Source organism: Eutrigla gurnardus, assembly GCF_963514095.1.
Source record: "Eutrigla gurnardus genome assembly, chromosome: 21".
Classification (NCBI taxonomy): Eukaryota; Metazoa; Chordata; class Actinopteri; order Perciformes; family Triglidae; genus Eutrigla; species Eutrigla gurnardus.
Genome location: NC_139932.1, coordinates 14,422,137 through 14,448,729, shown reverse-complemented (window position 1 = coordinate 14,448,729; position 26,593 = coordinate 14,422,137). Strand labels below are relative to the sequence as shown.

The 26,593-nt window shown below is 43.0% G+C and overlaps 3 protein-coding genes across 6 annotated transcripts in view; all 3 read left to right on the top strand.

Moving 5' to 3' along the window:
• Positions 1 to 487: 487 nt before the first annotated feature.
• On the top strand, positions 488 to 5,854 carry prdm4 (PR domain containing 4). 3 transcript variants are annotated; one of them, XM_084038869.1, is made up of 12 exons: positions 488 to 537; positions 827 to 929; positions 1,117 to 1,249; positions 1,333 to 1,521; positions 1,610 to 2,380; positions 2,503 to 2,652; positions 2,928 to 3,046; positions 3,134 to 3,219; positions 3,341 to 3,468; positions 3,586 to 4,128; positions 4,366 to 4,534; positions 4,735 to 5,854. In XM_084038869.1, exons 3-12 carry the CDS (start codon positions 1,135 to 1,137, stop codon positions 5,093 to 5,095), a joined length of 2,631 nt encoding a protein of 876 aa, XP_083894995.1. In that variant the 5' UTR covers positions 488 to 537; positions 827 to 929; positions 1,117 to 1,134; the 3' UTR covers positions 5,096 to 5,854. The 3 variants fall into 3 exon arrangements, with proteins under 3 accessions (XP_083894995.1, XP_083894997.1, XP_083894996.1); XM_084038871.1 differs by lacking the exon at positions 488 to 537 and having other exon boundaries at positions 826 to 929; positions 1,134 to 1,249; XM_084038870.1 differs by lacking the exon at positions 488 to 537 and having other exon boundaries at positions 830 to 929; positions 1,122 to 1,249.
• A 522-nt stretch (positions 5,855 to 6,376) lies between these two features.
• On the top strand, positions 6,377 to 11,712 carry tmem209 (transmembrane protein 209). 2 transcript variants are annotated; one of them, XM_084038771.1, is made up of 15 exons: positions 6,377 to 6,414; positions 6,804 to 6,965; positions 7,115 to 7,173; positions 7,324 to 7,455; positions 7,599 to 7,828; positions 7,936 to 8,140; positions 8,336 to 8,511; positions 8,617 to 8,688; positions 8,782 to 8,878; positions 9,263 to 9,388; positions 9,483 to 9,580; positions 9,755 to 9,869; positions 10,018 to 10,115; positions 10,687 to 10,760; positions 10,887 to 11,712. In XM_084038771.1, the coding sequence occupies exons 2-15, from the start codon at positions 6,826 to 6,828 to the stop codon at positions 10,939 to 10,941; spliced, it is 1,677 nt and encodes a 558-aa protein (XP_083894897.1). In that variant the 5' UTR covers positions 6,377 to 6,414; positions 6,804 to 6,825; the 3' UTR covers positions 10,942 to 11,712. The 2 variants fall into 2 exon arrangements, with proteins under 2 accessions (XP_083894897.1, XP_083894896.1); XM_084038770.1 differs by having other exon boundaries at positions 7,936 to 8,144; positions 8,340 to 8,511; positions 10,887 to 11,711.
• Positions 11,713 to 12,471: 759 nt separating this feature from the next.
• The window catches only part of ahcyl2b (adenosylhomocysteinase like 2b), a 34,986-nt gene continuing 20,864 nt past the window's right edge, over positions 12,472 to 26,593 (top strand). Inside the window, exon 1 of the mRNA XM_084038325.1 lies at positions 12,472 to 12,885. Coding sequence (XP_083894451.1) covers positions 12,550 to 12,885 — 336 coding nt within the window. The 5' untranslated portion in view covers positions 12,472 to 12,549. The remainder of the gene's footprint in view (positions 12,886 to 26,593) is intronic.

The following is a 26,593-nucleotide window of genomic DNA, read 5'->3' as shown; positions in this document are numbered from 1 at the left end:
ACCTTTCACTTTCTCTTTAACTGGGAACATTTGTAGAAGATTTCAAATGTTTTAGTAATTAAGTAAAACTATCATGCTGCACTAAAAGTCCTGCATTCAATGTTTTACCTCAAATGAAGAGTGAAATAATTAATTAATTATGATGCATCATATTTTAATCTAATTAACATTTCTCTGTCAGATAAATGTAATATTACAATGTTTTCCTCCGAAATAAAAGTGCATAAGTTGACAGGTGCATATATTTAAGTACTTTGGGGGCCATTTGTAAGTTATTTCAGTTATTTATTATTTTTTTCATAGCAAACATCATAATTTATATATAGCCTACAGCCTTTTTTACCAAAAAACAAATATGTAAAAAAATACTCAATACTAAAAGCTATCCCCCCTCACCGCCGCTTCATTTGAATCTGCAGACAACAGAAGAACTGACCTACGATCAGCCAAGTACTCCTCCGCCTTTGCAGCGCAAGAGCGCATGCGCGCCAGAGGCAGTGTGCCCGTCATGGCCCCGTTCAGGGAGGTATTGTGCTGGTATGTTGTTGTTTTCAAGGCATCTTCCTTTCACGTATAATCAGTATTTTTCTAATGAAGCGTCACGTCCGGTCGTGGCAGGCATTTGTCTACGTTTAGCACACTAAATATATTGACATTTGTCGGTTTTTACGATGTATGTAGATGGAAGTTAGCATGGCTAACGTTAGCAGTGTTACAACGCTGCTAAATAGTTGCAGACAAATGCTTGTGAATTGCATGCTAACTACTGTTTTGAGCGGTTTAAATCGGGACTCGTGTAATAATTGTGACCTGCATGTCGTTTAAGGTTAGGTTGTGTTCATACCAGGTGTTCTTATCAAACGGAGATACGTGTAAAAGCCCCATTCAACGGTACACGGTGACTGATGGACGTCAGTTGGTGAATTCAGGTAAGATGACGTAGCTCACACTGCACACTTGCGTCGCCTTTGTGTCTAGAATTACATATGAGGGCTGACTTAATGGATACGTTTTCACGAATAACGAGATAATTGAGCCTAAATGAATGTCGTACTGTTGCTAACTGTGTCTAAACATCTGGCTCTGGTGACTCATTGCACTTTACCGGTTCAACAGTGCAGCTGTTTGTCCAGGATGAATGACATGAATCTGAGTCCTGTGGGCATGGACCAGCTCAGCGTGCCCTCAGTGAGCGCCGGTCACCTGGGTCTGCCCAACTCCCCGACACACAACCCCATCCCTACTCCAGGTAACGAAGACATTACAAGCAAAACACTGGACCAAGAGTAATTATATATATTTATATGCTCTTGACTCTTTCTTATGGTTCAGGCATGTCGGTGACCATCCCCAGTCTGGGTCCTTCCCTGGGCTCCCTTCCTTCTGCCCTGTCGCTGATGCTCCCCATGGGTCCGCTGAGCGACAGAGGCGTGATGTGCGGCCTGCCAGAGAGGAACTACTCTTTGCCGCCGCCTCCGTACCCACACCTGGAGAGCAGCTACTTCCGACACATACTGCCAGGTGGGGTGCTGTTTGTGCGTTAATGAATCATATGGTACTCTGTTTGAGATTTTAGTTTCAGCACTGATCAAGTTCTTCCCTGCTATAGGTATCCTGTCCTATCTGGCAGACCGTCCACCACCTCAATACATTCATCCCAGCAGCCTTAACATGGATGGGACCCTGTCGGTGGCCAGCAACAATCCCTCCGGTCTGGATCCCTACAGTGGCCCTGGAGGCCCACTGGAGCAGGGCCTGGTGCCCATGGACTCCAGACAGGTCAGTGGTCAGGGAGACCTCCACCAGACCGGTGCTCATGAGCTGGACTCTACAGGATTGGCCATGGAGTCACGTGTCAGCAGCCCCATGTCTCCGGACCGGATGGGAGAGGAGCTCGCCACCATGGATGGAGTCGGGGTGGTGGTGGTGTCCGACAACCAGCAGCAGCTCGGAGGGGGGAGGCAGCCTCAGCCGCATGAGGGATTGACTGGGGTGGACTCATCCGGTGGAGTGATGCCCCTCCATGGACCCACTGTTCTTGAACTACCGGTGGTGATGGAGCCGGATCATATGGGGGGCCGAGTGGGGAACGCTGGCGGTGGGGGCGCAGGAGGACTTGGGGAGCAGCTCCACACAAATGGAGAGCTGAACTCTGGCGTTGTCAGTGTGGTGCTCACTGGCTCCATGACCAGCCAGGGCCAGCTGGAGGCGGTGTCGCTCCATGGACACTCTGGGATGGGGCTGGAGGCAGTGAATGTTTCCCCCATCACTGCAGAAGTGTCGCTCGGGCCCGAAAACAACCTGGTGCTGGTAAACTCCACCCTGCAGCTCGAGGATTCTACGTCCAACAAGGAGAACATGGTCACTGCCTACACCATCTGTGAGTGTGTATTTGCAACAGTTTCTTCAGACATTAAAAACTGCATTTGATGTATTTGAAAATCATGTTTTCCAGAGCTGACAAAAGCATTGGGATCTGTCTACTACTTTGTCGTCTTCCAGGGTGCACACTGTGTGAACGCTCTTATACGTCAGACTGCCCAGAGCACGGCCCAGTCACCTTCATCCCTGACACGCCTATCCAAAGCCGGGCTCGCCTCTCTCTGCCGCGTCCGCTGTGCCTGCGCATCTCAGTAGCTGACGAACCGCTAGGTAAGAGAAAAAACCCACTTCGGATTCATAGATAAAATTGTGAAATGCATAAATTCTCCTTAACGTCTCCTTAATTTTTGCATCTGCTTGTTCACTTATTTATGGAACAGACACAATTTTATTCACACAGACACTTTATGAGAGTAATAATAATTAGAAGCACTGTTAGAAGTTATTATGCCTTACTATAAATTGTTTTTAAAGGGTAGTACATAGGTATAAAAAAAAAAAACATTAATGAGATTACTGACAAAATGTGTCCATGTCTCTTACAGGAGTTTTTGCACGGGACGTAATTCCTCAAAGGACCTGCTTTGGACCAATGGTGGGCCAGCACTGTAGCAACGTGGACCTCTCTGATTGGCCAGAAAAGGACACGCCACAAATATGGAAGGTCAGTGCAGAGACTTTGGTTGGACCGTCGGTTGACAGAGTCCGTCCAAAACTATTATAAGAAGATGAACCCATTTCTCTATTTCAGATGTACCACAACAATGTGCTGGAATTCTACATCGTGACGACGCATGAGAATGAGTGCAACTGGATGATGTTTGTCCGCAAAGCAAGGTAAGAAAGTGCACTCCCAATTGTCTGGTTGTGATCAGCGTTTTTCGCTTTTGCCATGTTGTTTCAGTCTAACCAATATGTTAATAAATCCTATTTGATGTGTTTGTCTGTGTGTGTTTAGAACCCGTGAGGAACAGAACCTGGTGGCGTACCCTGCCAACGGTAAACTATTCTTCTGTACAACTACAGAGATCCACCCAGACCAGGAGCTGCTCTTCTATTACAGCAGAGACTACTGCAGGCTGATGGGTAAGATGACAGATTATTTATCATGCATAGTTTTTATGTTATTGAAGCCTCACTGATCCGCTCATTCATCGATTGATGTAAGAATGTTACCATTCCACCATTTGTATGTCTTCACAGGTGTTCCGCAGGTGCCTGAGGGCCAGATCTGCCAATGTGGCAAAGAGTGCTCCTCCTTCTCTGAGCTCAAGTCTCATCTCGGTAGCCATAACAGTAACCACAGCCATAACCAACCTCCGCACGGCCACAGCCCTTCGCAGCAGGACCACTCTCAGCAACAATCTCAGCAGCAGCAGCAGCAGCAGCAGCAACAAGAGCAACACGCTCACCAGGAAGAGAAGCTGACTAATGGTACCTCGAGCTCCTCCTCTTCCCCATGGGCCTGCCACACCCACGCTGCAGGACAAACAAACGGTGAAAACACCAGCAGCAGGGTCGGCAGTAATAGAAACTCTAATAATGTTACCTCCAGGCCAAAAGGGCAGGGTCATGTACGGGAGAAGAAATTCAAGTGCAGCATGTGTTCCCGGGCTTTCCTCACGTCCACGAAGCTCAACGTGCACTTCATGGGGCACGTGGGGATGAAACCTCACAAGTGTGAATACTGCAGCAAGGCCTTCAGCGATCCCAGCAACCTCAGGATGCACCTCAAGATTCACACAGGTGTGTACGGGGATAACTCAAGTGTAAGCGGGTTTGATTTTTGGGCGACATCTATGGCTAAATAAGAAAAAAAATCAAGTATGTACAGTATATATATGGAGATTTTGCAACAGAGTGACGCATAAAAAGAAAATGACAATTTGATGCTCCCTTTAACACTTTTGAGTAGATTTAAACAAGAAGTGAATGCCGCTTTAAAACATGTTCAACCTCTGAAACCTTTCTTCCCACTAACAGGTCAGAAGAACTACAGATGCACAGTTTGCGAGAAATTGTTTACCCAGAAATCCCACGTGGCGTCGCATATGCTCATCCACACCGGCGCAGAGAAGCTCAAGTGTGACCTCTGTGATCGAGCATTCATCAGGAAACACGACCTGAAACAACACATGTTCTCGCACACACAGTATGTAACTTTTGCTTCCTAGATAGAGCTGTAGATTTAAACAGTCACCAGGCTTAAGGACTGCGTTTTGTTTTGCAGCGATTGCAGTTTTTCTTTCTGTACCAACTGCAAAAGAGATCTTTATCCCAATGAGATTACCTGCTGGAATAAAGCGTATATGTTGCATTGTCTTCATGCTGTTATCTCTTTTCCCCACACAGTGAGCGCCGGATACAGTGCCCGAAGTGCAACAAACATTTCCTCAAGACCAACCATCTGAAGAAGCACATGAACTCTCACGAGGGCCGAAGAGACTTTGTCTGTGAGAAATGCCACAAAGCTTTCCTCACCAAATACCACCTCACACGTCACCTCAAGATATGCAAAGGGCCCAAGACGGAAAGAGCGTCCCGTAAGGATCAGGATTTGGATGAGGACGAAGAAGAAGATGAGGAAGAGGAGGACGACGACGATGGCAGGGGACGAGGAGGAGAGAGACTCGTGGACTCGGCCAGCAATGAAGACTGTGGTTTAGATGTTGGAGGATATAACTCTGAAAAGTCCCTGTCGCCCCCTCATTGACAACACTGTGCCTTTTGAGACGTTTTTTTTATTTTATATACGTTAGTATAATAATATTGTTCACCTCTAGTTTTTACCAAATATCAGTTAATTAGTCAAATTTAAATTGCAACATCTTACATAAACATCCATTCCATTATCTCTTCCTGCTCTTTCTCCACCACATTAAAGTGGTGATTCATTGTATTACACAATTAGTACATATACATGATCAGAATTTTACAATCAGTATGTGTTAAGTCCCAAGGATATCATTGCATTTAAATTAATCTTTGTTACACTGTAAGACCTACATTTCTGACTGTATTTCTAGAAAGCTCTCTCTCCGTTTTCATTAAACTCAGGCCTGTCTGATATTGGTTGAGGGGATTCATATAAGCTATCTTTAATTCATTGTTAGTCATTAATTTCTTTCTATTTTTGCTCACTCAATAACATGGGATAAATGGTAGATATTCATTTGTAGTTGCACAATAATGCCAATTATTTTTTTCTGGTGCCATATTCTTGCATATTAGTCCTGATATGTAATTCTTAAATGGCCTGGGCCATTGTTTATTTATTAAAAGAAGGATTTTGTATTCTTTTTTTATTTAAATTGTCTGTGTGATTGGAAGTGAGCTTCTCGAGAACAGGAATCTTGGCATTACTGTGATATTCCTCATTGTGTGAATGTTGACATAATGTTGAAATTATATTATTTATATCATAGCTCCATCCTATGTGTTGCATAATGTTTTAATAAATGGACATTTTCGGCTGTTACATGTGGTTGACTGGTATATACACGATAGTGTTGAATGCATAAAGCATTACTACTTTAATGACTGCATGATTTTTTTCTTACTATTGGGTTTTATTCATAATAATTGCAGGTCATGCATGCCCAGTGCAAAACCATATGGATAAAATAGAGACAGCGCCCCCATCTGGTCATCTCACTTCGGAATTATTTTAGACTTAAAGCAGATCATCATCAAAGTAATTATTATATGCTATTACATCATGTTCTCTCACAACGACTTCACTATCTGAGCAAAGATTCCGGGGGAAATACGCAAGCAGTATATTATGAGAAACCTCAAAATGTCATACTCTGCCGTTGGTATATTCAATGAGTTATTTTATTTTTAAAAATTAAAATGATTGGCTGTGCTGTAGTGCATACTACAGCCCCATCCACTTAATTTTAATATATATAAAAAAAGAAAGAAAATAAATAATGTAATTGGGACCGTACAGTAACCGGAAGTACGCGCTGCAGCTTCCGGCTAAAATACAAAATATGCAGCGCCGCAGTTGTCATACACCTTAGCGTGGTATGAATTATTTATATTCCCTACACGTTCTGTATGTATTTGGCTTGTTTCGCGTTTGGTATAACATTCTGTATGATCGGCTGTTGTTGTAATCTACACTGAAACCATACTTTTCTTGCAAACTACATTGTTTAGTGTTATATCCGAGCGCTAGCTAACTTTAGCTAGCCGTTTAGCTAGCAGGTCGGCTAAGTTCCGTTGGTCATGTAGCTTCAGTTGTCATGCCGGCTTATGTTATTTGCTATCTTAACTTGCTCAGTAAGACATGCTACGTAGTTGTAGTAACTTAAGGATAAAAACTACTTCTTGAATGTAACTCGCTGCTCACAATGAACCCACTGCATGCTCGCTTTGTCTCATAGTGTTTTGCTTTGCTTTCCTTGTCTCAGCCTGAACAGAAGAGATAACATCATGTTGACCCCAGCGAAGGACGGGATGCCCAGTATGATAGACAGGGCGCTGAGGATGAGGAGGGAGGAACAGGCTCGCCAGGTGGTCCTGGCCTGGGCTGTGCTCAATGTGTCTCTAGCTGGCATGATATACACTGAAATGTAAGTTTTTTTTCTGTTTGTCCCCCCCCAAGTTCAGCAATGTGCTGTCTCGCAAGCATTAGAAATAATTTGTAATGTAGCATTGATTCAATCTGTGCCATCCCTGCTCTTCCAGTGATATCTGAGTGTATTTTTACTTCTTTTTTAAGGTCAGGGAAATTGCTGAGCCGATACTACAACATCACCTACTGGCCTATCTGGTACATCGGTGAGACCACATTACTCTCATTTATTTAATGATGTCTTTTGAATTAAAGGAGTCATACAATGTATTCAATTAAATTATATTATGAATAACTTGCCATTTTGGAAGACCCTGTATGCTAATTCTGTCCTTCTCTTCTGTCATCGTATACAGAACTGGTGTTTGCCTCTCTATTTAGCCTCAATGCCCTTTTTGACTTCTGGAAATATTTCAAATACACAATGGCGCCCTCCACCATTGCTGTATCCCCTGGTCAGCATCAGCTTCTGGGTCTGAGAAACACAAGTGAGGCTCTGTTGTTGTTGTTTTTTTGCATGCAGAATGTGTGTTCTTCACTTATTTTGTTTGATCTGTATAACACACTTTGGTTCTTTGTTTTTGAGTATGGGACTTAATTAGGATGTTGGTTGTTGTCTGTGCCCTTGCAGGTATTCATGCCTCTCCACCTCAAAAGCCAGAAAAAAAGGAGACCCCAGTCCCTGCCCAGTCGTCTCCGCTGCAGGGCCAAAGTGTGCTGAGTTTTAGCCCCTCACGGCCGGCCACCACCAGCCCAAAGTTCTCCTCCAGCTGTGTACCTGGGTATAGCCCTCCTCTCAGCAGCCCATCCACCCCAAGCAGTGCAGGGGGGCCCTTTTCCCCCTCAGTGGCCTTTGGAAAGGTATGTCCATCACATCCCTGTTATCTGGCAGAGTCTGGAGATGATCAGTAGGCCAGTTGACTTTTCTTCTTCTTCACACTAAGAGCATTATGTTCTTCCTTTCTTAGGTGTTGAACTACAGTCCCTCCCCTGGCTCCTCTCCCTACCCCAGCAGCATTGGACCAGCAGAAGGCTCCAGCTTGAGGGCTCGATATCGCACATCCCCCTCTGTGTTTAACTCCCCCGGAAGCAAGGAGGACTACATGGAGGATCTGAAAAGCCTGGAGAGGTTCCTCCGCACAGAGGAGGAGAGAAGTCACCGCAGCCAGTTAGGTATGTCAGTGTTGTAGAAAATTAATTGTCAGCACAACTTTATTCACCTGGTGATACGGACAGATATCAAAAAATAATTTGTTTTTGCAAGCTTTTGCCAGTCAGTTTTGAAGATGATTTAGTAATTATCTCCGTCTTAATGTGGAAAAACATCTAGAAGCATGTGATCATACAGTGATTTGATGCTCCGTATAGGGAGTCCAGAGTCTGTGTCTCCAAGCCACAGCCCAACATTTTGGAACTACAACCGTTCAGTGGGAGATTATGCCCAAAGCCTGAGGAAGTTCCTGTACCAGCCGGCCTGCCGTTCACAGGCCCCGTCCGCCCACAAGGATGAGACTGACCTGGGCTCCAAACAGGCTGCAGAGGAGGTCTGTAAATCAGCATCGTTTTTGTGTCAAAATAGATTTTCAAAATGAGTGTCGGGGTAAAATGTATAATTTATTCTAAAATATTTTCTCCCTTTTGTTATGTAGGTGTGGGCCAGAATCACAACCAGTCGTCCTGTAGTGGACCGCATTGATAGCTGGACTGCCAAGCTTAGAAATGTGAGCATTTAAACATATTTACAGAACAAAATACCAGGAAAAGTTTCTGTGAGAAAATACATCTGGATCCAAATCTATTTGTGTCTTTTGCAGTGGATCAGCGATACCATCTTGGTCCCTCTGGTCAAGGAAACCGATTCCGTCAACAGCCAGCTCAGGAGGATGGGCTGCCCTGAGCTCCAGATAGGAGGTAAACTGGGAGGAGCAAAGAATATAAACCCCTCTTAGAAATATTACATGTGTGTAAATAATATTATATTAATGCCACTGAATGAAAATTTGACAATGTTTAAAATGTATTTAATAAATTTGAAATTTGCTGCTTATTACACAACAATAGTTAGAACTATACCTTTTTAGAAATGTCTTATATGTTTATTAGACAAAAATGATAATGAATAGTACTGGACAGATTCATTTTTAAATTAATATATGCCAGACACAGACAATGAAAAAAAATATTCAGAAATATGGAAACTACTTTTGTCGTTACTGTGATTTTGATGTATTCTTCTATTGATTTTGGGCAGAACTAGTATGTTTGACAGCTAGTTTTCACTCTTTCTTCCACCAGAGGCCAGCATAAGCAGCCTGAAACAGGCAGCAGTGATGAAAGCCTCATCCATCCCCACTCTGAACTCTATTGTTCAGTATCTGGACATCACTCCCAACCAGGAGTATCTAGTGGACCGTGTAAAGGGTAAGTTCAACAATATTATTGCTGTGGAAGACTTTTTTAATTTCTTGGGACATGTGTGTGTTTATCATGTGCTTTTTGTATTCTTTCCTGTCAGAGCTGGCCCACAGCGGCTGCATGAGCTCCTTTCGCTGGAATGGCGGTGGTGATCTGAAGAACAGGAAGTGGGACACGGACCTCCCTACTGACTGTGCTGTGAGTCTGCACACACATACGGTCACCAAGCTAGTGATGCAACCAGATATTTTCCTGAGTAATCAATTAATCATTCGGTTCATTCGTGATTCAGTAGCAGTTTGTGTGTCTTTCCTCATCAGTGGGGGATCACTCGTCAAATACCTCTGCTTATGGCTTTGTTTGTCCCTCTAGATCCTCATGCATATGTTTTGTACATACTTGGACACCAGACTGCCCCCACACCCAAAGTACCCAGACGGGAAGACTTTCACTGCACAGCATTTCACCCACACCCCAGACAAACCTGGTAAGTGCGCCCACACAAACACACACACACACTGGCCAAACAGGAAAGATCAATAGTATGCTTCTCATTCTTGAAATGCATCTTCTACTGTCTGTCTTTACTTCTTCATGCTGTTTCAGTTGTCCCGTTTTTGCATTAACTTTCACAGATGTTACCAAGGAGAGCCTCTTCTGCGTCCACCAAAGCAGCACCACTCCGCCTCACTACCAGCTCATCTACCAGGGACATATCTACAGTTTACCCAAGGTGACAGCAAAGACAGCCCGTTTTCTCAGTCTATTTTCAAAAATAATAACAGCTTGTGTTCTTATTTTGCCATTACTGGCTTAAAGTAAAATCCCAAAAGAAGTCAGTTTTTGAAGTTGTGCTATTTATAGGTTTCCCTGTGGTGGCGCCATAAATCAAACATGCTCATATCATATTTACTGACTCCCTTAAGGATTAAACTTGCTGCGTACTAATACAATGCAGAATAATGGAGCACACCAAAATAACGCGGAAAAATGCAGCACTCATTTGCTTGTAAGCCTGGGTCCCATGTCATCTTTTAACTCCTCCTTTCGATGAGGAGTTAATTTTTAATGAGAGAATCTTACATTTTAACAGGTGCACTGGATTTGGTCTTGAGAGAGAGAGAGAGAGAGAGAGCTTTGTGTCTTGGTCCAGTAATCCCCACATATGACAAAAATATCTCTGAGAAAAGCCAAGAAACTCAGAGCACCAGAGGAGACATCTCATTCATAAACTAATCAGGATGTCATCCTTTACCGAAAGCTTTGATTGCAATAACATGAACCCTTCTTGATTTCTATTACAGGGCAGGAACAACCTGTTCCACACAATCCTCATGTTCCTCTATGTCATTAAGACTAAGGAGTCAGGGATGCTGGGGTGAGTACTTCTGCTACTAAAATGCCATAAAAGCCTGGCTAGCTTGTATTGTATATGCATGCTATTTCAGAGTATAATGATTTATTTTCCGTCTGATAATTACATTGTTTTTCATACTTCCTTCAGGAGAGTAAATCTCGGCCTCTCTGGTGTGAACATCCTGTGGATATTTGAGAACTAATGTCTCATCATTTACCAAGCAACAAAAAGCATCAAGTGTATTTTCCCCCCACACTGCTGTGTGGCTAGGACCTCATGTTAAGGACTGCTCTTTTTCAGCAGCACACTGAAACCGTGGCACTTCACTTTGAAAGACAAATAACTGCATATTTTTGGACATTTTTTTCAATTTGGTGAGCAAATGTGTAACATTCTGTATTGTCATTTTAAGGACACATTTATGTTGCACCCCAGTGTGCTAATGAAACACCACAGAGCTGTATTTTTCTTACGTTGTCTGGCTTTCTGGTTTTGTATTTTGAGAATGTATGAGCATGGCAGCCTTGTAAATAACATACCTCAGATTCTTCTGGTGACGTGTAAATGGCTCTGAGCCATTTAGCATGAATGTAAATACAGTGTGTGTGGAGTTGTTTGTTTTTTAGCTTCAATAACCTGCTGCAAAAAAGGTATGCTGTTGTTTGATTCCTGTAGTTGAATGATTGTCCGGTGTACTAAGGATGCTCCTTACATACTTGAAGTCACCTACAGAAATTGGGAACTTGTGAAAACGGGAGTGATACACAAAACGTATTGACCTATTCTGTAGTAGCGAAGCTTCCGATAGCACAAGGCTGCAATGCAACACATAACTATGTACAGTGTTAATTATTTTTGATATGTGACGGAGAACAAATGAAAAAGCCTTTGAATCACCAAAGTCTTTTTTTTTCTGAATTAAAATGACTTTTACAAAAGCCATTTGTTAAATATAAAATCTTTTACATGTTTGCTTGTTTTCGGTAAGGCCATTTTACATTTGTCACAAGACTTGAAAATAAAATTTAGATATTAAAAAAAAACAGTTGAAGTGTGCTCATTTCCCTCATCCTCATGATATATATTTTTTATTATCATAGGCATCCACTTGGTGGCAATGTTCATTTAGTAAAAGATTTGACCTTACTCCTGGTTCCCCTTTCCTCATGACATACTGCATAACATTCACCGCCAGAGCATCTTTATGTGATGCAGTATCTTGTGCAGCAATGTCAAGTGAATGACTCGAGGCGGGAGAACAATGCTGACTGGCAATTTCAATTATTGAAATAATTAGGTGCCAACATTGTTTAAGGAAAAACGGTATTGCTGGGAAATATTGATGTCATTGAGCCTAACGTGTGAAACTGAGAATGAATGCCTAATTTAAGAAAACGTAGAAATGACCTAAGTAATTCTCCTGTGAGCAAACAGCTTTATCTGTCATAAAACGCGTTTGTTTTGTAGTTTAGTGTCGTCCTTATAATTACAAACGTCATTTCCCATAAAGCAATTCGCAGTGTAGCTTTTCCTGCTGGGAGATGTAGTCACTTTATCGATTAGAGCTCCTTTTCAACTCAATAAAATCCACATGTCAATGGTTGTGTAGTTTCTGCCCATGTTGTGTAACGTTTTGTAAAACATCCGATGTCTGTCTCTCAGTGGAACTGGGGGTGGCCTGTGAGGGACGTGAGATACCGAGATGAACTACAAGGACCACAATGCACTTGGACACAGTCGCTCCTCCGCTCACATCCGCTCGACTCGCTATTTGTGTTGGAAAAAAAAGGGACTTTGTGAAACTGCAGCGATGTCAGTTCAGGTTGTGGCAGCGAAAATGGCAGAGGTCGAACTCAAAGACGTCCCCACCGGCAAAGACTTACCGGCCGGCTCCCCGATGACACCGACCTCGGAGGGCAAGACCCTCGCCAAAAACGACCCGCACGAGGCCGGTTCCTCCGCTGCCGCGTCCCCTACAGCGGAACCCTCCGCGAAAGCCGGGGAAGGCAGCCTGGGTTTGCTCACCCCTAACCCCGCGAAGATGCCGCAGGCGTCGTCTATGAAGCGGACGGACCCGCAGCAGAACGGCGGAGAGGCTTTCGTCAACCGTGACGGTACCGTTGCCGAGGCTCCGCGCATGAAAAAGGCGAGTGACACAAACGTTTTTCCTCCGTAGCCAGCTAACGTTAAAACCCTCGGGTGTTATCGGAGCGCCGCCGAGCAGCTCGCCGCAATGAAAGCTCGCGTTGGGCAATCTCGCATTGTGTGACGATGCTAACAGGCTAGCTGGTCCCAGCGCTGATTCAGTTAATGCTTTTAATAACTAATAACGGTCCACGATTGCTAACCACACTGGTCTCAAGGGAGCCAGGCACTGTTTTATAAATAGCTTTACTGGTTTGATTTAGGCTGACACGGCTATTTAGGAAACGAACTCAGTAGCTGGATGGAAGTATTCAACTGCTCTTTAAGTTTTGTGGTGACTTGGTGCTGATATTCCTCCTTTTTTTTAAAAAAAAAAACCTTACTTACTAGAACAGTAAAATTAATACAGAATATGATGCTAGTTCAAATGAGGCTTCAATAGAAGTTGCTGTCATAGCTAATTTGCTTTAATAATAAATCTTTTTTTTTTCTTCTTTTTTTTTTGCCACAACAACACGTCAGTAACTTCCAGTATTTTGGGCACGTGGGCACCTTTTTGCACGTTGTCATCACATGACATGGTTGATTTTTTTTCTGCACTTTAGTTATCTTTATTTAGATGCTTTTTTAAGTACAGTGAAGTCAAAAGGTACAGCTCAAATAATCCTTGTCCCTTGCCTGACCTCCAGGTTAGTATAATGAGCATCACAGATACCTGCTTTAAATAAATGCTATGGTAATCTCGGATTGATCATGCAATGGCAAGGCAAGAGGTGTGATCTGATCTAACTCAGACATAACAGTAGTCGGTAATCCTTGACCCCAGAGCACTCATGTCACCTAGTTTTCCTTTAAAGCCTTCTGAGCACCTACACTCCAGTGAAGGGAGTTCCTGTCCTTATAACAATGCAGAGGTCGGACTGACCTGGCATGTGTTTTTTCCACCGTGAGCGAGGATGCACAACACTGCCCGGCTGGTGGTTGTGACCTAAATGCATCTTATCTGTCCTTTTTTTTTTTGTGTCTCGCAAAGATTTGATTAGGACACGAGTGGACAAGAAGGGCAACGTTCAAGGAAAGAACACTTTGATAAGGAGTCCTTTTGAGGAAGCTTGTAGCTCTGTGTCTTTGATCAGAGTTATTAACAGTTGGCAGTCATTTATAGCCTGTTGTTACTCCAGTGCACTTTATCAGTGATGGCCAGATTCAGGAATTTATTGTAGATATGCAGTCCTAAAAATGGTCTTGAATGGGCCAGTTTGTTCTCCCCCTGTGACATCAATGTAAACTAGTTGTTACTGTGTTTTTATGCACCTTTTGAGATTGGAAAAACAATGGGAACAGTACAAGTCGGACAGGATTCACTCGGCCCCCCCACACCCACTACTACGCGTTGACAATGACCCTAACCTGTTATGCAACCCCCTAAGGGGACCCCAATAGAAGCCCCTTAGGAGGAGAGCTGGATATTGCAGTGTGGGAAGGCACTGCACATGGACAGCAGCTCGGAGCAGATTGCTGTACGCACCTCAGCCTGTCACAGCAAGCAGGCATATGGAAGTAAAGCTGCAGTCGCGAGCACCGGCCCCACAGGCTCATCCATATTTGGGGGACAGCCCAAAACTGGATGGACCGGACGGCAACAGCCACATCTGGATTATTGAACTGGCCAGTTTCTCATACAGGACCATGGTACAAAAAGTGAATTTCCCAAATACTATAGCTTCATTTTATTTATCAAAAAAACAAACATGATTAGAATTAGGTTTAATGTCTAACAAATGAAAAGTATTTTATGTTGGAATAGAACTTGTGGTTTGAGTTGGAAGAAGCTTTATTGAAGGCTCTATTTGGGACCCAATGCAGTCACCCTCTTTATATTTAATAAATGAATAAGAGTGATGTGCAGGATGTTCTTTTTGTGTAATCAATTTAAATGTAAAGAGAAACTGCACAACAGGGATCATTTTAACCTAAGACAGGGCATCTGTGAATTTTAAGGGTCAAAGGTTGCTTCATTCATGTAATGCACAGACAAGTAAGCCTGATTAATGCATAACAGACACACTAAATACACTGGGGTGGATATCCGTCCATTATATTAATTTAAAGGCTGTGTTGTCACTGCATTTGTCTGATTAACACTTTAGCGTATATCCACTGGGACAGTAATGTTCAGCCTCCAGCCTATTTATAGATCAACGCATAGTGGGTCTTATGGTACGCTCACTGCATTATAGATATATGACCACAGCCTGGCCTTGCGCATCTGCGGACTTCTGCTTGGCCAGTGCAGCAAAGGGTAAGTGAAGCAGTGCGGGGCTGATGCGAGTGTGCAGGCAGGGCAGCAGTGTTGACTGACTGACTGGTTGATGACTGTCTATCTTTTAATCCATGCTCGATCGTGTCGTCACATGAGGGGATTAAAAGGCCAGCTCTGTTGTAGGTGGACCCAGATTTAAGCTCTTTGAGTCCAGCGATGAGTTTCATTGTAACGCCTCGGTGCATGGCGTGAATATGTCCAGCTTTTGGGAAGAGCTGGATGAATACCTGCAACTGGTTCTGCAGGCATAGTTGCTAGTTGCTGTGGCTAATTCTGCATCAAGCTTTGTTTTAGGCTAATATTAGGTCAGTAGGGTCACCTGCATGCAAAGCTCTATTAAGGCCTTGTAGAAAGAAGATGGCTTACACAGTCAAACTTGACGAAATGTATAGGTGTTTAGGAAAGCATGCAGTGATATTTTTGAAAGAGGGCATTTCTCTGATGTAATGTTATGACACCTACTAAGCTGGTGTTCCAGGTAGAGCTCACTGGTAAACAGGCTTACAGTGACCTGTGGCTGCTCTACTGGGGGAGGAAACCGTATGGAACAAGAGGCTATGCATTCAAAAATGACACGTGACGTGTTATACATTTGCATCAATTCCACCAACTGTGCTTTAATGAATCTATTGGAGCAACGGGTAAATGGTTAATGCAGAAATTGATTAAGCTAACAGGAGGTCACAGGGTGGAGGTGGCTCTGTAGCCGGTTTGCTCATCAGTTGCATTCATATTTTTATGACTACAAAAGGATTAGAAGTCACTGCTCATTGGATTGTCAGCATTGTCTGAATGCATAGTGGTAATCGCATGCTTTTTCCCAGATGATCCTGTCTTCTTATATTGAAATGAAAATGTGATTTTAACCCAATCCTACATTATTCTTTAATGCTTTCAAGTATATCTACTTTAATTATGTACTGAAATCACCTGAAGGAAATCAGTCCCCTCTTAGACTGTACACTACTTGTGTAACTGTGGCCTTTTCTAGTTTCAGCAGTATGATGGGCTGTATTTGTTAAGAACCAGACAGAGACCGACAGAGACCAACAGAGTCGTTTGGAAGAGGTTGACACATGTTATACTTGTAGAAAAGATCTGTTCCCCTGTCCACACTATCAAGTCAAGTGTAGCATTTTATTCAATTGTTTCAGAGGTACAAAAAAGGCACACATGGCATAAAATAAAATTCACATGTAGAGTCACAGTGAGTGCAGAAGCATTTGGCAGTAACATAGAAAAACAAACATCATTTCATTTGGAGTGCAACACACACTACAACGTTAGACAGTTGGTGTCTCTTTTAAGGCATTAAAACACGCATGCACGCATCACTTTGCTGCATGTTTACACAGGAAATGTGGAACCCTGGTGTGAGAAAGTCTGAGATATGTTGTGAGAGAGAGCGAAGGAGAGAGAAGAATTTGCACTGGATCCAAATCCATCTGCCCCTCCAGTCTTCCTCCCCTGGTTCCGTTGATGTTAAGCTTACGGGACTGCCCGGTTTTTGTGTGACTGTTAGATCATCTAATCCGATCCCTAACTTGTGGAGATCACAGGGTTTTTGCTGAAAGCATTACAGTTGCCACGTCATATATATCCACTTTGTTCTCGGACAAACCTGACAGTAGGTTTCCCACTATCATGTCACCTTTCAAAACTATTTATTTCTGATGGGTATGAAGTACATTGACCTGACCCATTTAAAGTTCCTCTCAAATATAATACTATTATCATTTGAATTACTCTTATCAGTCAAATTAATTTATGGTTTTATGTCAACTTACATTGCAGAATCACAGCCAGTTAGTAGGGCCTTCCTTCTATAAGAGTAACATTAATATTGTTGTGGAAACTGTGTGTGACAGGAGTTTGCTCTTGCTATCTCTGTCATAGATTAAACATGGCAGTGTGCTGGTTATTGTGCTGACAGGACTTTTCATTGGCTGTTGGAGGGACAGCAAGTAAGTTCGACCATTGTCAGAGGTCACTGGCAGGGTCGCCGGGGGACACTGGGAGACTGAGGGACGGACGGTGAGCGAGGCGGTGTGAATGACACAATAGAGATGGGATGTGGTGTGGAGCCCCCTGGCCTGATCAGATGGGACCGAGGAAGGGGGAAAAAACAATCATAAGACCTGAAGCCAGGCCTATATGTGAGCCACTTGCTCATGACACTCTGTTAGGGCTGTACTGAGAAATGGGGCCTGGGAGCGGGATGGAGGTTTGTTTGAGTGCATACCTTGGATGTTAATGATTTATTGATGATCATTCAAGATTCCAAGTTGGCTTCCTTTGTCTTTAGCAGATACCTGTCCTGTGATGTGTCATCTAACAATCACGGATTATATAAACCATTGTGACACAGTTTATGATGGATTTAATACATTTCTGAAACAATGCATCCCTATAACATACATATTCAGTGTTATAGGGACTGGATTAAAGATGGGTTGGTGGAGTATCATGCAGGGGGAATCTTGTTCCTCAGGGTGTGGATGCATTACATTAGGTATTTACATGTCTATAGTATTCAGTGGCCTTTTATTCTTGTTTTTAAGTGTTTCATTCTGTATTCTCACATGGAGTTTAGCATTTTAATGGTATCTATACTAGGGTTGGGCCGATGTCTGGTTTCACCGATTTCGGTGTACGGGCTAAACCGGTTTAATTTATGCACAAACCGGTTGAACCAGAATTTGTCCTTTTTATGACAAGTTCTAGGAAATTAAAAACTTCAGCGACCTGTGCCGACGGCGTCACAGCACTAAATCCAACGTGTCTTTCAATAGTAATAAGCAGCAATAATGACAAGTGATTCAAATAATATTGTGATTATTTATAAACGGATCGGCGAGTGTCCGAGTCGGCCGGTGCGTAAAAGCTGAGGCGGGCATGACGGAGATGTGCGCGTGCAATACCTTGTGTTTGTTTACATCAACATTTTTACATTACGCCGCAAAACAAAGTTATTTATAAACTTTACGATTGCACAGATTTCTGACTCTCCTTTCCGTGATTACGGCATAATCATCCGTGTAAAAAACTGAATGTATGACTCTGGTGGGTCTGCTATAAGTGCGATGCTTCTTGGGAAAGGTCGGTATAACCGGTTTGGTCTGGTCTTTGGCTTAGTATCAGACCGGTTTGATAATGTTTAAACCGGCCCAAGCCTAATGGACAACTGTATTGGACTACTGTGAAACTCTTATCAGGCAGTAGAATAAGACGTGTCTGAAAATATATTCTGATAGGAAGTCAGTGGTGCCTCTGGCACTCATGGAAGTGGGTGTATATTTTTATATATTTGATCAGCTTTGCCCTCAGTGCACTTAGCCAAGGTTTATTGCAGTTTTTTTTTAATGACCTATGAGTGAAATCCTGATTTATCTGATCTTTCTCTGGCACTTTCACTCTCCTCATCCTCAAATTACCACGTCACAACACTTTTATTTCTGCTTCTTCACCCCATGGGGCAAGTGGAACGACAGTCTGCTTAAAATAAACCAAAACTCTTAAGTTGTAAACTACACCCGCCTCCCTTTTTATTGTGTTATTATTGAGCCCCTGTCCGTCTTTCTCACACTCTCATTGTGTTCAGTGCTGTGCGTTCTGTGAATCTCAACACCAGACATGGTGCGATCACACCTTCCTAACCATCTTCATCCGTGCCACAGAGGCCAACTGAGGAAACCGACTCTTGGTACTTTACACCAGTTTGAGTTTCTCTCACCCCCAGGGTGCCAGATAGTGATCTTGTCATCACTGTCCAGACGGGATGTTCTAGTAGCGATATTCATGTGGTTGGATTTGAGATCGCAGCCTCCTCTTGATCTCACAACATTTTTTTTTAATGGGTATGCTATTCTATTATACTACTAGTACAAGCATGTTATTTATGTAGTCGTACTGTACATGCATGAACAACATGTATGGCTTAGCTGAGATGCAAAGTCAAGCCAATATCAAGCAAAACTATTATTTTGGCTCCAAATCATTGTATTGAAATAACCCATGTTCAAATGTTAATTTCATTCCCTAAATGTCAGACATTTCTCTCTTGGCCACTTGCTCTTTTCAGAGCATTTTTGTGACATTTCAAAACAATAGTTAATTAGTTACCTTGGCATTAAGGTGGTGGAGCGAGCTGTCCCATTTTTGAGAAAATAAACATGTACTGTAGCAGTCTCAGTTTCTGCCATTCATTACACTGCATGTTTGCTTTACCTTTAATGTTTCTGTTACGTTGGCACCTTATTTTGGTCTCTCTGATGCGGGTGCTCCGTTGTATCGGCAGCCCCTTTTTGTCAGTGCTTCCCTGTTCCTGCGCGTACCACCCACACATGCATCTGTGACTCCCTGGTTGACATTCATTTCCTGCCCCATCATCGCAATTTGCTATCAGGGAGAGTCGACAGCTCATTGAGTTACACATCTTTCCATCAAATGCCTTTTACAAGGCTTGGATTCTTGGAACAGCGAAGTGAACAGAATGAAGGGGGGGAACCTACGTGTCCACAACACTCCATATAGTGTGACATTTTAAACTCCTTGCTTTGGTTACTGTTGAATAAGTAAGTGAGCACCGGCCGTGTGTGCGTCCACTAGCCAACAGCATTGTGTTTTCATGAGGATCAGTTGGACAGTAGTGCACATTAACACCAAACTGGCTAGGCAGCATGACGAGGAATGCAGCTCCGTACTCCAAGCACTGCATGCGAACAAAGGCACAACATTGTGTTCAAAAAAAGTGCTGCCTCACAAAGCCTGAAATGAACCCCCACACACCCATCCGTCTGCCCTACTTCCTATTAGTCAGGCCAAACCACCCACTCCTGGCAGACAGAGGGGATGGCTGTTCAGGCCTGAAAAATCGTAGGGCTCAGAAATGATTATATATTTCAGTTTTGTGTGTATATATTTACATCCAGCAAACGTGAGGCAACATTATCATTAATTTTAAGTTGTTTTTGGTCATTTCTGCTTTTGGTATCCTTCCAAAAAAATATTGAGCTCTTTTTGGATACACCACTATTTTACTAGCTAGTTGCTATCTCTGTCTGGTGCTGGGAAAATAGCATACACTGGGTTTAGTAGAGCTTTTCCTGCAGAAAACCTGCTGCTTCTGGAAATGATGCTAAGAGTTTTACAGGGAATCAAAGCAGTTCATCCATTTTGATGAATGACTGCTTTCACATACATGTTGTTGTTTGATTTTATGATATAATTAATATAAGTAGGATTTGCTCTGAACAGTGCATATCCTCACATTGCACTTTTTTTTGCCAGCATCCAGTGGTAAAGAGGATTAAAAAAAAAAAATCCAAATCCAGCCTAATAACTGGTGAATTGCTTCATGCTCCTAATTAAACCTAGATTGTCGACATTTACACTCCTTTGTTATTCATTTTGCTGGAGTGTATTAAAAGAAAAGTTACGGATATGACGAAAAGCACTGATGGAGATGGATATTTGCATTGGTAAATAAAACAAGTGGATGAATATGGATACATACAGCTTGCTGTTTAATCCACGTAAAAGCCTTGGCATTGTTGAGCCGCCACAGGATCAAATATCATCATCTACTCTATGCCTTTTTAATTGATTTCTCTCAGATTTGAGAGCCATATAGTCTGAAGGGATATCTTTTTAAACAACCTGATCAATAGTCATGCTTTTACTAAGCCTTGTGGCTCCAAACTGTGTCCTAGATTGGTCTACATGGGCGGCAAGACCCTGTTACACAACTGAAGTGTGCTGACTAAGGAGATATACGCCACAGTTAGATTAGATGAGGATAATACAATAATTAGGATTTTTATTTCCATTTTTAGGGGGAAATGATGTTGAATAGCCCAGTTAATCAATGGTTAATCTGTCCTTTATTGACATTTGAAGCCTGCCATCTTGGCACTCTTCCTCCATACTCTGGCAGATATGAAGGGAAAGGCATGTGAATGAGACGAGAATACCAAAGTTAGAGAAAGCCTCTCTGTTAAGAAGCAGGTAGGGTTTAATCTGTCACTAAGCCCCATCATTCATTGCCTACTCTCCTCTAGTATCAGTGTCCCTGGCTTTTGACGGTGACTATCGGACCATATCAGAAGGACAAGGATTGTTCTCGTGGGCAGTGCTCAGTGTAGATGGCCCTGCATAGTTTCTGTAATTTATAGCAGCACTGTGATTATTCAGGCCTGTAGTCGGCATTTAAACCTAATCTCAAAGTAACCCTGTTGGTCTTGGTTGTCTTTCTCAGTTCATCTTCGTGGTCCTGAAGAAGGGCTCCAGCACGCCCGTCCCAGTGAGGAAACTTTCATGCGTAGTACAGCACTCTCTCTGAGCATTCACAGACAACTACCCATGCTGACATTCATTACAGCACAATGATTTTGTTTCGGTTGGCATCAGAGGACAATTTGAGCAGAGGCTCTACTGGCTGGTGTTTGCTGTCTGCAGCTCGGATTCTGGAGGGTGCCCGTCGGCCATATCCTCCCGTCAGCAGCTGCAGCCCATGGCAGACTCATTCCAGCTGAATACGGCCAAAAAACACTGTCAAATCTACACTGTAAAAAAAAAAAATCCCTGTCCATGCATATTATTTCACATTGTATGCTGACCATGTATAGGGTTCAGAGTCATGGATGCAATGGATGACGTGGTGGTGTGCAGCTGGTGACGTGGCTGCACTGAGTGTAGTGAAGCCCCGTGTGTGCACTAAGCCTCAGGCGATGTATATGTTGTGTGTGTGTGTGTCAGGGCACGTGTTAGGCCACTGCTAATAGCGTGTGGGCTCGGTAACTGCCGAGTGTATGCTTGGTAATGGTTGTGTGTGACGCCTTCACGTGTGTATCGGGCCATTATAAGCACTTGTCTGTGTGTATAAATCATCTGGACCCAGTCTTGCATCACAGCCACCCTCGGGACAGCATGCTGTGCTCTGATTCGCACACGCCACCTCATACTAGCTGCTTCCTCCTTCCTTTTCCTCCGTCTATTGGGAGGGCTGGTCATAAAGTCTACTGTTAGATAAGTGGAGGGTAATTGAACAACGATCGGAGCAGCCACCAGTGCTCTACCTTTCTTTTTTTTTTTATGTTTCCCTGCCTCTCTATGAGTCTCTCACAGCCTGTTATGTATCATGTGTTGTGTTAAACACTGTCCTATAGATAATTGCATGCATGAGTAGTCTTGTAGTGGGACAAACCACCATATTGACCCTAGTATGGAAATGGTATGTCAAGGTCATAACAGCTGGCTCCCATCTCCCATCCTGTGGACATTGCACAGACACAACCTGATGGGCTTACATTAATAAAGAGTGCATGCACATGTGAATGTCTGTGTTTCTTGTTTCTTCTCTGTGGTAGCCCGAGCACCCCCACCCCCTTCCGTCTGCATGGCTACCAGAGCTCAACATCTATGCAGACCTTTCACGGAAAGCCAGGCCTCTCTGCCAGAGTTGTACGCCTGTTTTCTCATCTGTCCAGCAAAGTGTCTCGTCCTTCCTGCTGTTTGACTTGAGGACGTGGTCTCTGCCGCTGGCTTTTTCCAGGAGCCGTCGTTTCCACCCAAAATCTGGAATCTTAACACACACTTTCTCAGTGCTGTGTCGGTGCAGAGGCAATGGGTTTCTTGCTGTTGTTGCTTCAAATTTGAGTCTGACAGAGCAGCAAAACAAGGTAACTCTACTGCGTCTGTGTTTTGTAACGCGTTAGAAAGACTCGTGACTCAGAAAGTGGACATTGCCCCCCTGCTGGCCAGTTTGGTTTAATGGACTGTGAGGAATTGTTAAATGATAACCTGCTGCACAAGGGCTATATTGAAACTGAAATTGTAGTCACGGGTCTCTGACTGTCCAGTATGTGGATAAATTAACAATATAATTTATAAAGTTGAATAGAATTCATTCCCGAAGGCAGTAATTATTCAAAACTATAAAGCAGTGCTCAGTTCTCAACACTTTATGTAACACAAATGATCAGGAAAATAAAATCTGTGCCTAGAGTGAACACCGTGAAATGCTCAATGCATTAATTTTTGATTGAATCCTGGTGCCACAATTCATGCTGATGCTCATAAAGGGCTTGTTTCATGAATATCACCGACATTAATGAAGAGAACGCTGCATCTCTCCTCCCGTTTCCTTTGGTGGTAACACATTAAAAAGCTTGACTACTACTAATACAACTTGGTTCTAAAAGAAGGAATCAAAACCTGCTGGCCTTGTGTCTAACTGAAGATGTTAGTCATACAGGGGCAACATGGCCTTGGGTGTGTCGGACTGTCCTGTACTCGACAGCAATGGATTGTGTGTGACCGATTGCGATCAATCACAATGTGCTGTGCAAGACCAGGAAACCTGTCAGCTCTGTCACGGCGAGCTGAGACAATGTCACAACACATTGTGAAGGTGTCAGTTAAATGTCTGGAAGCTGCCCTGTATTTTGACCTTGCTGTGAAAGGGTGGCAATCAAAAACGAGATTAAAAGGAAGAAGAAAAAACTGTTTTCTTTTCCTTGTTGCCACTGCACATTAGAAAGCAGTGTACAGTACAGGCTGTACTTTTATTTATTTATTTTGGACATCGATGCTGTGCGAGTTGAATCAGAGGGCAGTGCATCCCGGGCTAGCTGGGATTGTGTTTGATCTAGCTTCAATTAGGGAGGCAGGGAAGTTGGTAGCATAGTGGTAGAAAGGACGCAGAGGGAAAGACAGAAGATGAAAAACAAGCTCTCTCAGCTACAGTCTATTTATTTTTTTTGTACACAAGTACAATAGTAATCCAGAAATAGCAGTTGAAAGTGTAGAGAAATGCATCCACAGTCAACACCTCCTTTTGATGTGCCATCCGACGACGTGCTAAGAACATGCACATAATAACTTTGGTCTACTTTCCAGTCTGTCAAATTGAAAAGAAGGAAAAGAGGGAGTAAAGAGAGCGAAATGACACAAATGAAGTGAGAAGAAATCAGTGCACGTCCTCCACAGAGTGCTGCGTGGTGGATATCTGAATAGCAAGACATCCGTTGCTTTGTCCAGCAGCCTCTCACATCGGCCTAAAAGACTGCGATACAAAAGAACTTCTGCTGCTTTAAGAGACGAGGCCGAATGCAGTGCAACAATATGCTTTTCCATCAAGGTGACTGGACTGCTTTGTGTTGCCATTGGATTCATTGTACTACCCTTCCGATAGGGGAATGATGCATTGCTGTGCCGCAGTAGTAAATACTTTGCTGTAACGAGCCTCTATGTGTGTGGGTGTCTATTAGTTTATGCATGGACGTGAAAGGAGTTATATTACAATACAATATATTGTTCGTACAAAGAATAAAGCCTGCCACCTTTTTTTTTTAATGTAAAAGTTTTGCATTAGTGCCGAATGAAGGAAACAAGTTGCGTTATGGGTAATGTAGGATCCAGTGTTTTTGGAACTTGACCCACGCAAGAGTCTGCACTGAATGCCCCTTTCAACAAGTAGCAAATAGATAAACTATGCAGGGCTTTTAAAGGCCCGCACCCGTTCTTGGAGACTTTTAGAAAAAGTTGCATCCTAATCGATTTGGAACATTGGATGTAGCATATTTTATGTGCATGGTCAATTTGTTTTTACACTTCTTGACACACAGGCCTCTTTTCTTTTTCTCTCTATCAAAATACTTGCTCGAGTACTTGGTCCTGTATTTTACCCACTTCCTCTTCTGTATACATAACAGTCCTGTCTATTCTTTACCTTTTTATCTGTCCAGCTTTGTTGTGTTTGTCCCTCGCTTTTGTTTCTATTCAAGTACAAAGTGAGAGTCAAATTCTCTGTCTTCTGCACACACATACTTGGCAAATAAAGCTGATTCTGAAAATAAATAGTTCCAGATTTGGGACAGCCTGGCAGAAGCACTTTTAGGATTTATCTTGGAGGATATTTCCAGACATTTGTCTGCGGCGTTAAGCCGTTAACAGGACAGTCTTTTTTTTTTTTTCATGCCATCACTGACTTCTCCAGGCCCTTTGGTAGATGAACTCAAAACATAAAGCTATTAAAAGCCCATTGGCACTTTGAGAGTACCCCTCCTTGCACTTAGCCTGTTTCATGTTCTCTGTCTCCTTTTTAAACTTTGTTTAGTCATCATCAGCTTCTCTACTCCTATCATGACACTTGGCCTGATATACCCAGCATCATCTTACATCGAACTATAACATGTCTTAGTTTCCGTAAACTCTGGTTTGGTTGAAATAAATCCCTAATTCAGATGTGAAAATATGCCACTTTTTCTCCCACTGTTGGCTCACTACTTCAAATTAGAAAATATATATGTCAAAAATCTGAGGATGTGAGTGAGGAGGAGCAAAAACATCCATGTGTAGTAAGGAACACGTGGTTCTCTTTCTGGGTAGTCGTTGGCGACAGCATTCAGTAAACAAAAACTGCCCACACTGACATTCATTACAGCAGAATGATTTAGTTTCTGTTGGCATTGGAGGGTTATTTGAGCAAATGCTCCAACAGTCAGAGTTCAGTGCTCTGTGCAACTGGGAGTCTGGAGGGTCCCCGCCGGCAATATCCTCCCATTAGCAGCAGCAGCAGCCTCCAGCGGCCTCATTCCAACTCGGCCAAAACACCGTAAAATCTACACTGTAAAATGTAATGGTAGCTCTGTCCTCGATCCTCCATTATTATTCTCCGCGCTCATTTTTTGGGATGCCATTTTCGCTCTTGGAGACACAAGTACAAGGACGTTTTTGAGAGACATTGAGCCCCATAGCTACCAAAGAAAACAAATATTTGCCAGTAATGGTATGCTCTTTTACTATGAGGCTTCTTCCTCTATATCTGATTAAAGCATATCTCACGCCTGACTGAGTCGTCCTCCCATTGCCGATATAGACTTTGTGTCACTCCGGTAATATGAGATTTCCTGGTCGGTGCTAGTTTCCCAGCACGGAGCAGGTGTTGACACAACACTTAACTGAAAACATACTGTAGTAGCAATTCAATTCACTCGTGCATTGTGTTTTGGGGCCAATGCACCTGTGAAATCTGATTTAACAAAAACGTTGTGCCTTAATATAACCAAATTATGCTTGAGTATTAATGTTATGCCAAAGATGTGGCCGTCATTTCACAGTAATTACTCTCTTTGCTAAGTAGCAAGCTATCTATCTTTATGATAGGCACCCAAATACATCGGCCATTCTCTGCTGCCATCTGCTCTGTGGTCATATGGTTGAAATTTGCTGAAACATCACGCTGAACTTTCTGCCGAGAATACAAATTGGCTTCTTGGGTATAGAAAGAAACACTAGAATGATGAACTGTTCTGTTGTTTTTCCATGCTCAGTCCTGTGTGTTCTTGGACTGGAGCTCAGGTTGCGTTGCCAGTGACGGAGGCTG